This window comes from Erythrolamprus reginae, chromosome 4 (assembly GCF_031021105.1).
Source record: "Erythrolamprus reginae isolate rEryReg1 chromosome 4, rEryReg1.hap1, whole genome shotgun sequence".
Taxonomy (NCBI): Eukaryota; Metazoa; Chordata; class Lepidosauria; order Squamata; family Dipsadidae; genus Erythrolamprus; species Erythrolamprus reginae.
Window position 1 is genome coordinate 132,392,221 of NC_091953.1, and position 17,638 is coordinate 132,409,858.

The following is a 17,638-nucleotide window of genomic DNA, read 5'->3' on the forward strand; positions in this document are numbered from 1 at the left end:
AGCCAAGAATCTTCAGCTCTGACTGGATGGTGGGGAAGGGAAGGATTTATACTCCTAGCAGGCAGCTGGTCATTTGCATTTTTTAGAGGGTCGCTGAGCCAATTGGAGGTTTATCTGTGTCCCCAGGGTCATCTATCTATCTATCTATCTATCTATCTATCTATCTATCTATCTATCTATCATTTATCTATCTATCATTTATCTATCTATCTATCTATCTATCTATCTATCTACCATTTATCTATCTATCTATCTATCTATCTATCTATCTATCTATCTATCTCTTCTATTTATCTATCTATCTATCTATCTATCTATCATCTATCCATCCATCCATCCATCCATTTATTTATTGGATTTGTATGCCGCCCCTCTCCGTAGACTCGGGGCGGCTAACAACAGTAATAAAAAACAGCATGTAAATGCAATACTAAAACAACTAAGAAACCCTTATTGTAAAACCAAACATCCCTACAAACAAACATACCATGCATAAATTGTAAAGGCCTAGGGGGAAAGAATATCTCAGTTCCCCCATGCCTGACGGCAGAAGTGGGTTTTAAGGACCTTACGAAAGGCGAGGAAGGTGGGGGCAATTCTAATCTCCGGGGGGAGTTGGTTCCAGAGGGCCAGGGCTGCTACAGGGAAGGCTTTTCCCCTGGGACGCGTCAAATGACATTGTTTTGTTGATGGGACCCGGAGAAGGCCCACTCTGTGGGACCTAACCGGTCGCTGGGATTCGTGCGGCAGAAGGCGGTCTCGTAGATACCCTGGTCCGGTGCCATGAAGGGCTTTATAGGTCATTACCAATACTTTGAATTGTGACCGGAAGCTGATCGGCAACCAATGCAGACTGCGGAGTGTTGGTGTTACATGGGCATTTTGGGGAAAGCCCATGATTGCTCTCGCAGCTGCATTCTGCACGACCTGAAGTTTCCGAACACTTTTCAAACGTAGCCCCATGTAGAGAGCGTTACAGTAGTTGAACCTCGAGGTGATGAGGGCATGAGTGACTGTGAGCAATGACTCCCGGTCCAGATAGGGCTGCAACTGGTGCACCAGGCGAACCTGGGCAAACGCCCCCCTCACCACAGCTGAAAGATGTTTCTCTAATGTGAGCTGTGGATCGAGGAGGATGCCCAAGTTGCTGACCCTCTCCGAGGGGGTCAATAATCCCCCCCCAGGGTGATGGACGGACAGATGGAATTGTCCCTGGGAGGCAAAACCCACCCGTCTTATCAGGGTTGAGTTTGAGTCTGTTGACACCCATCCAGGCCCCAACAGCCTCTATGTCAAAACTGAACAGCCTTCTCTCAGCAGGGATAGAACATCATCTATCTCCAATCCACAACACAGTCCTTTCAACAGTTCCAAGAGGGCTCCGCACCCATTTGACTCTGAGGATACAGATAAACCTCCAGGTGGGCTCAATGAGTCTCTCAAAGAATGCAAATGACCAGCTTGCCAAGCTTCCAGGCATCATCCAAGCTGAATCAGAATCCAAGTCAAAGTCCCCCTCAAAATTCCAATTTATTGCCAGAGCCTTCCTGACACCTACGCTAGGAAACCTGAATATGGGTTTCCCACTCGTTTGAAAGTTCACATCCCTTGTCCCCCACCCTCAAACTTGTCATGTTGCCCATTCAGATTGTGCCAGTGTGACCAGCCCTCCTTCCGCTTCCGCCCAGGGGGGTGGACATAGGATGTCCTTGAACCATTCAGCAGAATGTTTTGTGGCATCTGTTTCCTCATGAAAATCACCCCTCCCAAGTTCCCATAAACATCAGGCCTTCTATAGATAGTGTGGCAAGCTGTTAATTTATCGCCCAACCTCTGCACCGGCTTGACAGACCAGCTGTCTGCTAGGAATATAAACCCTTCCCTTCCCCACCATCCAGTCAGAGCTGAAGTAGCTTCTTGGATGAGAAGCGAAATGTCTTCCAAAGAAAAACCAGAAAGTCCAACTGCCTCTTGGGAAGGAAAAAAAAAATCACATCTTTGGGATGACTCTGGGACATTGCAAGCGTCATAAATGCATGCCATGGACTAGAAGCCCTTCAAGGTCCCTTCCAATTCTGTTATTCTGTTCTATCAGGAATTATTCCCATTTCCAATCATCAGTTTTAAGAAACCGAGCCAATACAGGTTCAAAGTTACAACGGCACCAAAGTTACAACAGCATCCCCATCAGCGACCAGTTAGGTCCCACAGAGTTGGCCTTCTCCGGGTCCCGTCGACTAAACAATGTCGTCTGGCGGGACCCAGGGGAAGAGCCTTCTCTGTGGCGGCCCCGACCCTCTGGAAGCAGCTCCCCCCAGAGATCAGAATTGCCCCCACCCTCCTCACCTTTCGTAAGCTCCTTAAAACCCACCTCTGTCGTCAGGCATGGGGGAATTGAGAGATAAATCCGAATGATAGCATTTGGAAAGGAGGTAGCACAGGATGAATGATATATACCAGAAATCTGTCCATCCATTACCCTGGGGGGAGAATCACTGGCCCCCTCAGAGAAGGTTCGCAACTTGGGCGTCCTCCTCGATCCACAGCTGAAATTAGAGAAACATCTTTCAGCTGTGGCGAGGGGGACGTTTGCCCAGGTTCGCCTTGTGCACCAGTTGCGACCCTACTTGGACCGGGAGTCGTTGCTCACAGTCACTCATGCCCTCATCACCTCGAGGCTTGACTACTGTAATGCTCTCTACATGGGGCTACCTTTGAAAAGTGTTCGGAAACTTCAGATCGTGCAGAATGCAGCTGCGAGAGCTATCATGGGCTTTCCCAAATATGCCCATGTTACACCAACACTCCGCAGTCTGCATTGGTTGCCGATCAGTTTCCAGTCACAATTCAAAGTGTTGGTCATCACCTATAAAGCCCTTCATGGCACCGGACCAGATTACCTCAGGGACCGCCTTCTGCTGCATGAATCCCAGCGACCAGTTAGGTCTCACAGAGTGGATCTTCTCCGGGTCCCGTCAACTAAGCAATGTCGCCTGGCGGGACCCAGGGGAAGAGCCTTCTCTGTGGCGGCCCCAGCCCTCTGGAACCAACTCCCCCCAGAGATTAGAACTGCCCCCACCCTCCTTGCCTTTCGTAAACAACTTAAAACCCACCTCTGCCGCCAGGCATGGGGGAATTGAGATCCTCTTTCCCCCTAGGCCTTTACAATTCTATGCATGGTATGTATGTATGTATGTATGTATGTATGTATGTATGTTTGGTTTTTATATTAATTGATTTTTAATCATCAATACCAAATTACTATTGTACACTGTTTTATTGTCGCTGTTAGCCGCCCCGAGTCTCTGGAGAGGGGCGGCATACAAATCCAATAAATTAGATAGATAGATAGATAGATAGATAGATAGATAGATAGATAGATAGATAGATAGATAGATAGATAGATAGATAGATAGATAGATAGATAGATAGATAGATAGATTGATAGATTAGATAGATAGATAGATAGATAGATAGATAGATAGATAGATAGATAGATAGATAGATAGATAGATAGATAGATAGATAGATAGATAGATAGATAGATAGATAGATAGATAAATAGATAAATAAATAAATAAATAAATAAATAAATAAATAAATAAATAGAAAAAATTGCTTAGTTTGACTAAGAAATTGGCATTTGATATTGTATTGTATTATATTTTAATTTCAGGTATGTAAATTGGAATCTCTGTAAGGTGTGAAAAACAATAAAAAAATTATACCCCCAAAAAAACACAATGGAGGCAAGACAGGTTGCAAAATGGGTCAAAGCCCATTTAAGAAACGTCGCACTTAACAACATACATTTTGGCCTCGATTGTGGTCGAAAGACAAGGACCACCTGTAACACAGTACAAGGTTACAAAGGACTTTGCACAGTTTCCAGAAAGTTGTTCCCTTATCGCATGCTTCACTATGGATTCTATGGTCAAATATGGACGATTCCACCAAGTACCATATTTTGAGAGAACATGCATTTGCGGTGCACCAGAAATAGAAGACATTGCACATGTGCTACTCAATTGTAAACTATACTCCTCAGTAAGAAACATAGAAACATAGAAGTCTGACGGCAGAAAAAGACCTCATGGCCCATCGAGTCTGCCCTTATACTATTTTCTGTATTTTATCTTAGGATGGATATATGTTTATCCCAGGCATGTTTAAATTCAGTTACTGTGGATTTATCTACCACGTCTGCTGGAAGTTTGTTCCAAGGATCTACTACTCTTTCAGTAAAATAATATTTTCTCATGTTGCTCTTGATCTTTCCCCCAACTAACTTCAGATTGTGTCCCCTTGTTCTTGTGTATACTTTCCTATTAAAAACACTTCCCTCCTGGACCTTATTTAACCCTTTAACATATTTAAATGTTTCGATCATGTCCCCCCTTTTCCTTCTGTCCTCCAGACCAGTGTTTTTCAACCAGTGTGCCGTGGCACACTAGTGTGCCGCGAGACATGGTCAGGTGTGCCGCGAAGCTCAGAGAAATAAAACAAGAGAGAGAGAAAGAAAGAAAGAAAAAAAGAGAGAGAAAGAGAGAGAGAGAAAGCAAGCAAGAGAGAGAAAGAAAACAAGAGAGAAAGAAAGACAGAGAAAGAAAGCAAGAGAGAGAAAGAAAACAAGAGAGAAAGACAGAGAAAGAAAGCAAGAGAGAAAGCAAGAGAGAGAGAGAGAATAAGAGAGAAAGAAAGCAAGAGAGAGCAAGAAAGAAAGAAAGAGAGAGAAAGAGAATAAGAGAAAGAAAGCAAGAGAGAGAAAGCAAGAGAGAGAGAAAGAGAATAAGAGAGAAAGAAAGCAAGAGAGAGCAAGAAAGAGAGAGAGAGAAAGAGAGGGAGGGAAGGTGGGAGAGAGAAAGACATAGAGGGAGGTAGGGAGGGAGAGAGAAATAGAGCAAAAAAGAGGAAAGAAGGAAGAGAGAAAGAAAGAGGAATGGAGAGAGAGAGAGAGAAAAAAAGAGGAAGGGCGAGAAAGAGGGAGGGAGAAATAGAGCGAAAGGAAGAGATAATTTTTGTCCAAACTTTTTTTAGCCCCCCCCCCCCCCCCCTCAATGTGCCCCAAGGTTTTGTAAATGTAAAAAATGTGCCACGGCTCAAAAAAGGTTGAAAATCACTGCTCCAGACTATACAGATTGAGTTCATTAAGTCTTTCCTGATACGTTTTATGCTTAAGACCTTCCACCATTCTTGTAGCCCGTCTTTGGACCCGTTCAATTTTATCCATATCTTTTTGTAGGTGAGGTCTCCAGAACTGAACACAGTACTCCAAATGTGGTCTCACCAGCGCTCTATATAAGGGGATCACAATCTCCCTCTTCCTGCTTGTTATACCTCTAGCTATGCAGCCAAGCATCCTACTTGCTTTCCCTACCGCCTGACTGCACTGTTCACCCATTTTGAGACTGTCAGAAATCACTACCCCTAAAGCCTTTTCTTTTGAAGTATTTGCTAACACAGAACTGCCAATACAATACTCAGATTGAGGATTCCTTTTCCCCAAGTGCATTATTTTACATTTGGAAACCTCAGTATTTACAGCCCATACTTGACAAAATCATACACTGGGACTGTAATAAACAATTATCATATTTTCTTCAGGGTACAAATATATATGTAGTTTCTAGAACCGCTAAGTTTATAGTCAGGGCTGTTCAGATGAGAATATGTTTTATAGAACATATTGGGGTGGCATGCAAAGGAGATGAACTCACTTAAGAATATTTTATATCAGTATCTTAGATTTGTTTAATATAATCCTTTGCACGAGTTATATTCTCATGTTTTACTACTCAATTTTAGCATATTATACTGCATTTTAACTTATTATTTATTCAAATTCCCTCTATTTTAGCCAATTTTATTGTATTTTAACCAGTCACAGTTTTATGACGACCGATGTGGTCCTTTTCCTCGCTTTGATACGGTCGATTGACTAATCAAATAAAGTTGATATTGATTGATATTGCACTATGGATTTGGTGAGACTCCTACATTAAGCTAAGTATCTGAATTCTGATCAAGGGATGCTGGGATGACCCTACGACAGTCATTAAGCGCAAAAAAATAGCAATAGCAATAGCATTTAGACTTATATACCGCTTCACAGCCCTTTACAGTCCTCTCCAAGCAGTTTATAGAATCAGCATATTGCCCCCATTTCACGCACCTCGGAAGGCTGAGTCAACCTTGAGCCGGCGGAGAGATTTGAACTGCTGAACTACACCTAGCCATCAGCTGAAGTAGCCTGCAGTGCTGGACTCTAACCACTAACTCAACTTTTTTCAGTGGTGTTTCAACAGTCACTAAAATGAACTGTTGTAAGTCGAAGATTACTTGGCTACGGAGATTCTCACTCGCGGTTGTCCCAAAGGTGCATTTTCAAGAGACAACTTGAAAACTTGGCTTTTTCTATGAAGAGGTTTCGCTTCTCATCCAAGAAGCTTCTTCAGTTCTCGAGGCATCTCACTTTGAAAAGTGTTCGGAAACTTCAGATCGTGCAGAATGCAGCCGCGAGAGCTATCGTGGGGCTTCCAAGATCTGCCCACGTTTCGCCAACACTCCGCAGTCTGCATTGGTTGCCGATCAGTTTCCGGTCACAATTCAAAGTGCTGGTAATGACCTATAAAGCCCTACATGGCATCGGACCAGAATACCTCCGGGACCGTCTTCTGCCGCTCGAATCCCAGCGGCCAATTAGGTCCCACAGAGTTGACCTTCTCCGGGTCCCCTTGACTAAACAATGCCGTTTGGCAGGAACCAGGGGAAGAGCCTTCTCTGTGGCGGCTCCGGCCCTCTGGAATCAACTCCACCCGGAGATTCAAATTGCCTCTACTCTTCCCGCCTTCCGCAAGATGTTGAAGACCTATCTATGTCGCCAGGCCTGGAAGGAATAACAGTCTTGTCCCCCCCAGCACCATCTTTTTTCTGACTGTAATATATGAGAATGGTATGATTGTGCAGTAATGATCATTTTTTTAATATTTATGGGTTTAAAATTGTTTTTAACTTATATTGGATTTGTACTTTGTATATTGTATTGCTGTTGTTGTGAGCCACCCCGAGTCTTCGGAGAGGGGCGGCATACAAATCTAATAAAACTTAAGCTTAAAAACTTTCCCAAGAAGAACAATAATGTGTGCTTCTAAGCATGCAGAAAACACAACTGAAATAATAACACTGCTATCATGTCACCCCTTCTTTTCATCAAACTAGACATACCCAATTCCTTCAACCATTCTTCATATGTTTTGTCCTCCAGTCACCTAATCATCTTTGTTGCTTTGTTACATAGTTTTGTTATACAGTGATACCTTGTCTTACAAACTTAATTGGTTCTGGGACGAGGTTCTTAAGGTGAAAAGTTTGTAAGACGAAACAATGTTTCCCATAGGAAACAATGGAAAAGCGATTAATGCCTGCAAGCCCAAAATTCACCCCTTTTGCCAGCTGAAGCGCACATTTTTCCGCTGCTGGGATTCCCCTGAGGCTCTCCTCCATGGGAAACCCCACCTCTGCATTTCTGTGTTTCCCAGCATCGCAAAAATGAGTGCTTCACTGGCAATGGAAGCCCGGAGGTGGGGTTTCCGAGCGAAGGGAGCATCAGTGAAATCGCAGCATCGCAAAAACACCAAAGTCCTCGAAACCCCACCTCCGGACTTCTGTGTTTTTGCGATGCTGCGATTTCACTGAGGCTCCCCTCGCTGGGAAACCCCACCTCTGGACTTCAGTTGCCAGCAAAGCACCCGTTTTTGCGCTGCTGGGATTCCCCTGCAGCATCACAAAAACACGGAGGTCCGGAGGTGGGGTTTCCCATGGAGGGGAGCCTCAGGGCAATCCCAGCAGTGCAAAAACGGGCGCTTCGCTGGCAACGGAAGTCCAGAGGCGGGGCATCCCAGCGGCGGCGGTGGGTTTGTAAGGTGAAAATAGTTTGTAAAAAGAGGCAAAAAAATCTTAAACCCCGAATTTGCATCTCGAAAAGTTTGTATGATGAGGGGTTTGTAAGACGAGGTATCATTGTATAGCAGGATTGGCGAACCTTCGCAGCGCTGATGATCTTTGGTGGGAGGCTCGCGTGTGTGCATCGCCCACCTGGTCTTCTGACTTATGGCACGCATGCACGCACCAAGAACAGCTGGTTGGTACACATGCATGAGCCGTAAACTGCAAGAGCAGCCAGGAATATGCGCAAAGGAATATGATATTCCAGTTTCGAGTATGCGCATGCACATCAGCCACCTGCTCTTTTGGTTTCTGGCACATATGCACACATGAAGATCAGCTGTTTTGTGCATGTGCCAAAAAAAATTCCAATTTTCACCTGGTCTTCCGGTTTCTGGCACATATGCAGGCATGAAGACTAGCTGGACAATGCACATTGCATGCTCCAGTAACTGGAATATCATGTTCCAGGTGCGCACCTGCACATTGGGTGACTGCTCTTCTCGTTTCCAGTGCTTTCATGCACGTGAACACCAGCTGGCTGATGCGCCAGAACCCGGAAGAGCAACGGGCGACAGTTTGTGTGCCCGGCAAGATAGCTCTGCGTGCCACTTCTGGCATGCGTACCATAGGTTCGCCATCACAGTTATACAGTGGTACCTCTACCTAAGAATGCCTCTACTTACGAACCTTTCTAGATAAGAATCAGGTGTTCGAGAACTTTTTGCCTCTTCTCAAGAACCCTTTTCCACTTACAAACTCGAGCCTCCGAAACTGCACTCGGAAAAGGCAGGGAGAAGCCTCCGTAGGGCCTTTCTAGGAATCTCCTGGGAGGAAACAGGGCCTGAAAAGGCAGGGAGAAGCCTCTGTGAGGCCTCTCTAGGAATCTCCTGGGAGGAAACTAGGCCGGAAAAGGCAGAGAGAAGCCTCTGTGGGGCCTCTCTAGGAATCTCCTGGGAGGAAACAAGGCTGGAAAAAGCAGGGAGAAGCTTCCATGGAGCCTCTCTAGGAATCTTCTGTGAGGAAACAGGGCCGGAAAAAGTGGGGAGAAGCCTCCATTCAGCCTCTCTAGGAATCTCCTGAGAGGAAACGGCCTCCACTCTCCCTGTGGTTTCCCCAATCACACATATTATTTGCTTTTACATTGATTCCTATGGGGAAAATTGCTTCTTCTTACAAACATTTCTACTTAAGAACCTAGTCATGGCATGAATTAAGTTTGTAAGTAGAGGTACCACTGTATATCTTTGTTGCATATGCCTTAGCATGATTCTTAGCCTTGTTTTTTAAGCTCAACCTGCCCTTTGTCAAAAAATTAAAGAAACGTAGGTTCCAGCATGAGAGAACCAAGACCTTTAATAAGTTTACAGGTCCTTTGCTATTGCAGCTGTCGCTGACATAAATTCTGATCTGTTTTAGTATCAAATCACTTTCTTAGAAGTCATGAAATCTGTTCCAGGAATCACGGCTTGTTTATTTTTTTAAAAGATGAACTAAAACATACTGTATATCCACTGTAAGATAAAATAAAGGAAATAGTATAAGGGCAGACTAGATGGACCATGAGGTCTTTTTCTGCCGTCAGTCTTCTATGTTTCTATGTTTCTATCTTGCTTAAGGTTTCATCTCACTCTCTTAAGAATACCGGGTGCCATAAAGTCCTGAGAAGTGACAATCACTGTTCTGTCTGGGTTCCCCCAGACGTCAACACCAACTAAAAAGAGTAGCCAGACACGCTGGTAAAAAGCAAAGTCATTTTATATCTTTGAAAACAAACACAGATAACAAAAACTGTTCTTACAAACTGGAATGCTATGAAGCTTCACAGAAGAGTCACAACGGCCAGACAATACAACAGGCTTCTTGCTGGCACACACACCACTGTAGATAATAAAACCCACACCTCCCCCAAGTTTTCAGCCTTCGAGGCCACAAGCCAGAATCAGAGACACCAAGGATCGAAGCAAGGTCACAGGACTCCCAAAAGATAACTCTCCACAATACAGGAAGGGTGGGCCTGCCTTTTCAACCTTTCTGAGGAGAACCACACCCAAACCCAGCTGTTGCCTATTAGGGATGGAAATACCTGGCTAATTGTCCCCTTCTTTGTGCTGCCCTTCTCTGCCTCATATCTATGATGGCTTGTGCGTTCTCATCTAATGACTCCAGGCTACTCGCTGGGGAGAGCTCCCCCCTGGGGGTCTCAGTCAGTTCTCCCTCCTCCTCGTCCTGACATTCCTCTTCCCCGTCTGCCTGGTCCTCCTCCTCCTCCTGTTCCTCGTTCTCCCCCTCTGAGCATGGAGCCGGCAGAGTTCTAGCCGTTCCCTGAGGAGCCTCAGACTGAATCACAACAATCACTAATCAATTTGTCATCCCCGGAACCCCACCTCTTTTAAGAAAGATTGTCTGCAGCTATCAATACTGCGGCTCAGAAAAATGCTTCTACATATGCTGGATTCCACAATAGCACTTATATATTGCTTCACAGTGCTTTTACAGCCCTCTGTAAGCGGTTTACAGAATCAGCCTATTGCCCCCAACAATCTGGGTCCTCATTTTACTGACCTGGGAAAGATGGAAGGCTGAATCAACTTTGAGCCTGGTGAGATTTGAACCGCCAAACTGCAGCTAGCAGTCAGCTGAAGTAGCCTGCAGTACTGCACTCTAACCACTGCGTCACCTCGGCTCAACAAACTGATTTGTTTTTAAAGGGCAGAAGAGGATAAGACGGGTTTTACTACAAAGCTATTGTCCTGTCCCTTTTCCCTGATATATTATATTATAACTTACAAAAAATGATATACAACAAGGTTGCTTAAATCTGGTCCATGGGTCATCCTGGAAATACCAAAGGACCAGCCCATAATGCCTCTGGCAGCCACAATGGGGCACTGGGGAGAACCATCCAATTTGGATGGTCTCCTGCAACACTCTGCCAGTAAAAACAGGGCTCATGAGATCCTCCACACTCTGTTTTGGCCAGCAGGGTAGTGCAGGAGGCTGTCAAGCCAAAAATGAGGCAGAGGGAAGTTCTTGCACACCCCATTTTGGCTGGCAGGGTAGTGCAGGAGTCCCTCCAAGCCAAAAATGGGGTGTAGGTGGACTCATCTGGCCTCCACACCCCATTTTGACTGGCAGGGTGCTGCAGGAGATTTCCGTCTCATCCCCCTCTCCCCAAGCCAGTCCATGGCGGAGAATTATAATTCTGATCCAGCCCTCAAAGAAATCCAGTTTGACACCCCTGATATACAAGCTTATTTTTTATATCTGTGACTTCAATCAAACATCTGTGGATGGCAGATCACTTGACCGGCAATCTAAAGAGCCTTTAGGCACACAGCTATGTTTCAAACTTTAGCCTGTAAATAGATCGCACTGACTTAAAAAATAAAATAAAATTCTGTGCAGATAGTCCTTTCAACTTGCAAGCATCTGCTCAGTGACCGTTTTGAGGTTCCAACGGCACTGAAAAAAGCGACCAGTTTTCACACATACGACCGTTGAAGTCATGTGATCCATGGTTACGTGATCAAAAACTCAAACGCTCGGCAACTGGCATGTACTTGTGATATTTGCAGTATCCCAGGGTCACATAAGCCCCTTTTGTGACCTTCTCACATTTCCAGGGTTCCCTTTTCCTCCAGTTCAATTTTATAACTGTTAGTACAGGGTACATGGTTGTTAGGGATTGCCATTGTAAACTGCATATTGTAAACTGTACCAAACCTGTACTTAAAGGGTTAATGTGCACTCAAAGAGTTAACTTGTACTTGAAGAGTTAATATTCAAGGCTATTTCGTCACTTCCTCATTGAAGCTATAAAAGCTCATTATTTTGTTCAGTCACTTCCTTTACTTTCGCCTGAGAGATGGGGGAGTTGTGTTTAAGCTTCGTGCTTGTATAAGCTTTGTGCTTTTATCTATATTGTGTTTAAGCTTCATGTGTATCTTCTTGTATTAGCTTTGTGCTTATTATCTATATTGTATTTTGCTTTGTGCTAATCTTATAATTGCTCAGTGCGTATTATTCTGTATTTGCTTCGTGCTTATTCTGGATTGTTTATATTTTGTTTATATATAAATAATACTTATTTAACTTAGTCTGTGTCTTGGCTTTATCACACATCCACACTCTGTTAAAATTCTCTGCTCGGTATTGTCGAAGATTTAATAGCCTAGGTAACCGAGTCAAGCCAACAATAACCTTACAAAAAAATGACAGCCACTTCAAACGAAACCTCAACGACATTAGATTTGGCTCAGAACAAAAACCTACCTTATTATCCTCCCAATAAAGAGCGAAACACTCGTCCCCCGGTTTCCAACTTTTCTCGTATTCTCCTGGTGGCTCCAACGTTTTTTCCGGCTTGATGGGTCCAGATCGCTTTTTGGGACCGGAATCATAGTACATTTTGACATCAAAGGGCATGGCCATATTTTGGGGAGGCATTTTAATAGGTCCAACCCGTCTCCCTTTTGGGAAATGTTCCAAATCGCCATTCGGCGCAGAACAAAAGGGATCAGTTCTAACTGGGTTCGGGTAGTCTACCGCCATACCGAACGGCTGCTCGTTTTTCAAGCCGGTAAAAGAATCATTCGCTAGGATCAACGCTTTCCTATCACAGAAATTGTTGGGGTGATGTATCTGACTTCCTTGTTTCGGGTTGTTGTTGTCGCTTGGCTCGGGGCCCGCAGAGTTCTCTTTCATTTCCATGAGTGACCCCATTTTCCCCGGCCTGTTTTGCACGGGGGGCTCCCTCCTCTTGAAAGGAAGGTCCCCTGAATGACCAGCCGTAGGGTATCCATAATCCTTCCGAGGGTAAAGCCTATCACACTTATTTTTCTCTTCAGTCCACTGATCGGGGCCCAGGGAATTCTGCCTTTCGGAAGGCCTGGTTCTCGGCAATCCGCTTCCGTCCGTGTTGTGTCTTGAGTTCTGACTATCTCTTTGAAAGCGTGGCGGCTTCTCGTTCCTTGGCTGCCGGGGTTCGTTTCGAGACTGGTATCTTGGATGGTTGTGTAGCTTTACGCCGTTCTGCTCAACGTTGGGCACCCTCTGGTGTCCATGATGCTGCAATGCCACCCGTGGCTTTGGTTCTGCAAAAGAAGACGCAACTTCTGACACAACGAATTTTTGACATTTATTTCACAAGCAGAGGGCAAGGTTTCAAAATACAGTGGTATCTCTACTTAAGAACTTTTCTAAATAAGAACCGGGTGTTCAAGATTTTTTTGCCTCTTATTAACAACCATTTTCTAATAGAGAACCTGAGCCCAGAAAAATTTCCCAGGAAATTTGAGAGTGGCACAAAAGCCCGGCCAGTTTCCTGCCATTCCCCCTTTAATCCCGGCCATCTCGGGCTTTTCTGGGCTGCCAAAGGAGCCTTTCGGTGGCGTTTAAGGAGGCTTTGGCAGTCCAGAGTGAACAAAGCAATTTCCTTTCTCTGGGCGTTTGGAGAGGGAATAAACCTCTGCCAGAGCCCAGAGAAAAGAACTGCTCCCTTCGCCTTTCATTTCAAAATTAGTTAACATCATCAATGCTAATAATATTACACAATGTGGCTAATGAAACATCTGCAAGAAAATAACCAAGCTCAGAGAGACCTCCTCTTCTTCTTCCTCCTTCTCCCACCCAAATTCCGAGCTTTTATTTCTTTCCTAATGGGTTTGCATGCATTATTTGCTTTTACATTGATTCCTATGGGAAAAATTGCTTCTTCTTACAAACTTTTCCACTTAAGAACCTGGTCAGGGAATGAATTAAGTTCTTAAGTAGAGGTACCACTGTACTGCCATTGTTCAATAGCAGGGATCCCAACATTTTCTATGCCCCGCACCCAGTGGTGAAACCCTCTGACGTCTGTTACTGGTTCTGTGAGTCATTTTGAAGCCTTGAGTCTGCAAAGGTAAGTAGAACAGCAAAGGTAAGTCTGCAAAGGTAAGTAGAGGAGGTGGGGAATCCCCATCCTCCTTGCCTTTCATAAGAACCTGAAAACTTATGTATGCCACCAGGCTTGGGGGCATTAGATCCCAGCCTCTGGCCATTGTATGTTTACGGTTGTAATTGTATGAATGATTTTAATGTTTAGCTTATTAATAATGTTTTAAATTAACTATTTATATTAATTGGATTTAGCTGTATTATTGCATTCTGTTTGGTCATTGATATGTTGTGAGCCGCCCCAAGTGCGCGGAGAGGGGCGGCATACAAATCTAATAAATAATAATTATAATTATAATTATAATTATAATTATAATTATAATTATTATTATTATTATTATTATTATTATTATTATTATTATACAAGTCCAATCAATCAATCAATCAGTTGTGCCACATGATTTAGATTAGCTAGGAAGCAGGAAATCCGATGATTCTACCTAATATAAATCACGTGTCACAGCTGATTGCCACCCAGCTGATCATTGGAAATACCTCTTCACCCGAACTGGTAGCATTTTTTACTACCAGTTCAGGAGAACCAGCCTAAACAGTAGCACTCCATCCCTGCGCGCACCCTTAGAACACTTCCAATATATTCTCACCCCCTTACAAAAATATGCATGGTATGCATATAATTATATGTACATTATAATTTTGAAACTTATAAACCCAAGTTTTTGCAATATTATCTTCAGAATGTCCAGGAGGAAAGCATTTCAAAATTCCCCGATATTTCCCTGACAATTCCCTGTAACTTGCGATCTAGTTAAGGCACGGTCGTAGATGACGTCCTACCAAACGGCTAAGCCGTGGAGAAATATCAGTAGCTGAGGAAGCAAGTTGTTGCCACAGTTATGCTCATTTTGACTTGACTCTGCCAGGCAGCGTGATCCATTTTTTTTACATGATTTTCCCTGACTTTTAAACATTTTAATAATTTGTTTTTTCCTGATTTATTTATTTATTTATTTCACAAATTCCCTGATATCTCCCGAACCGCTGATTTCCCTGATAATTTCCTGCTTTCCCTGTTTTCCACACACCCAGGGAGTTAGGAACCTGTTCAATATGAACACAAGGAAGAATTGTCTCTGAACTGGGATAAATCATGGGCTAGAACAGAAGATACCAGGTCTGCACCATGACAGGTACATTTAAATGTGTATGTCTTTTCATGCTTCTTCCTGTTCTTCATTCCCTACTGGATGTTCTCACCACTCCACCATAAGTCTGCATTAAACACTTTCTTTCCCCCCCCCCTCATCTATAGACCACTTTGCCTCCAACTCCATTCTCTTTTCTTCTCTCGTTATTTTCTAGTTCAGCTTTCTGAAACTGTCCAAATCTTTTTCTATCTTCCTAGTTCTTCTCTCTCAACCCATAATCAGTAACTTCACCTCAATTCCCTCCCTTCTATTTTTCTTCTACCTTTTCCAAGAAAAAAATGTTTTTCTGCCAATTTGTCCCTCTAATCTTAGCAGGGTTAGAGAAGAAACGCAGACTCGTCATACTTTGTTTTTCACACAGTAAAGTGGTTAATCGTGCAGGTGAACCATACAATGGACTGGGAGAATTGGTTCTAGCTAGCATGTGCCTTCGGGGAAGTTAAGAGTGAGCAGATTTCTTTCCAAGTAATATCCACCAGATAAGAATCTGCCAAAATCCAAAGGGACCAAATAAACAAATGTAAAACTAATAATAAAGTGAAATGGAGCACAATAAAATTAGCTCTGAACATAAATTCCTGAGTTGGTTGATTTAAAAGTATCCAAAGATATATGGCACAGCTGTGTAACCTTTTCTTGGAGGAATATTTAATATCTGAGACATATCATCCTCATAATTAGCTATTACCTATCCCTCTCATTATTTTCTGTAGCCAAGAGGTTAAACAAGCACCAGTGTCCAGGCTAGTGGAATTGCAAGTCAAAATACAATTCGAAACAATAGAAGTGCTGCTAATTCCTGAGGCTGAACTTCAGGATTAAGAAGATCTATCTATTCTGGACTGGACTACTATATTATTTGTGGGGAGATCACTAAATGTGGTCTGGATATCCAGAATGTATGTATGTATGTATGTATGTATGTATGTATGTATGTATGTATGTATGTATGTACGTACGTACGTACCTACCTACCTAACCTACCTACAGTATCTATCTATCTATCTATCTATCTATCTTTTTATCTATCTATCTATCTATCTATCTTTTTATCTATCTATCTATCTTTTTATCTATCTATCTATCTATCTATCTATCATGTCTATCTATCATCTATCTATCTAATCTATCTATCTATCTATCTATCTATCATCTATCTATCTATCTATCTATCTATCTATCTATCTATCATCTATCTATCTATCTACCCACCTACCTACCTACCTACCTACAGTATCTATCTATCTATCTATCTATCTATCTATCTACCTACCTACCTACCTACAGTATCTATCTATCTATCTATCTATCTATCTATCTATCTATCTATCTATCATCTATCTACCTACCTACCCACCTACCTACCTACCTACCTACCTACAGTATCTATCTACCTACCTACCTACCTACCTACAGTATCTATCTATCTATCTATCTACCTACCTACCTACCTACCTACCAAATTTGTATGCCGCCCATCTCATTCATATTGAATGAGCCTCCCTGAATACTTTTTAAACATCACCGATTAAGAGTGCTTTACTAGGTTCAAGATGCTCACCAGGATTATAACGCTTCCTACAACTGTGACCGAAGTTATTTTGGGATCGCTTAGTCTTATACCATTAGTTCGTCAATGAGTCATTCCTACAGGTCATAAACAGGCTGCACCAATCCCAGGCTGCATTAAATAGAGGGATTGAGTCAAGACCCCATGTGAAGCTCTAGTACTGCTTTGCAAAGCCTTAGTAAGACCACACATGGAATACTGCAACTAGTTCTGCTTACCATGACATAAAAAAGATGTTGAGACTTAGTAAAGAGTGCAAAGTAGAGCAACAAGAATGATTGGAGGCAGCTGGAAACTAAAACGTATGAAGAACGATTACAGGAATTGAGCTTATCTAGTCTTAATGAAAAGAAGGATTAAAGCAGTGCTCCAATGTTTGAGGGGCTCCTACAAAGATGGGGGGGGTCAAACTCTTTTTCCAAAGCACCAGAAGGCAAGATGAGAAAAAATAGAAGGAAATTAACCCAAGAGAAGAAATCTAGCACTAAGGAGAAATATCCCAACTGTGAGAGCAACCAACCAATGAAAAAGCTTATCTTCAGAAGTTGTAAGGTGCTCCATCACTCAAGGCTTTCAAAAAGAGACTGAGTAACCATTTGTCTGAAATGGCATAGGACCTCCTGCTCGAGCAGGGGGTTGGAATAGAAAGACCTCCGGGGTTTCTTCCAACTTTATTATTCTATATATCAAAACACGTTATTAACGTGCCCGACTTCAATTTGGTTTCCTTCATGGATGGAGGAACATATTGTGGAAAATGCACCACTTAATTTAAAGTTAACTCCTGACTTCATTACAATTTGATAGGGGCAATCGAAAATAGATACAGTACTTATCCTGACTTCATGAAACCACTATTAAGATTCCAGTTTTATATCCCACATTTGTTTGTTTGTTTGTTTGTTTGTTTATTTATTTATTTGATTTGTATGCTGCCCCTCTCCGTAGACTCGGGGCGGCTAACAACAGTAAAAAGACAATATGAACAAATCTAATATTAAAAGTAACGTAAAAA

At 43.0% G+C, this 17,638-nt stretch overlaps 1 protein-coding gene across 1 annotated transcript in view; it reads right to left on the minus strand.

Annotated features, from left to right (window-relative positions):
• TDRD3 (tudor domain containing 3) overlaps nucleotides 1-17,638 on the minus strand; it is an 88,985-nt gene that overhangs the window by 20,703 nt on the left and 50,644 nt on the right. The window contains exon 11 of the mRNA XM_070751368.1: nucleotides 12,220-13,040. Within this exon, the coding sequence (XP_070607469.1) occupies nucleotides 12,220-13,040 (821 nt within the window). The remainder of the gene's footprint in view (nucleotides 1-12,219; nucleotides 13,041-17,638) is intronic.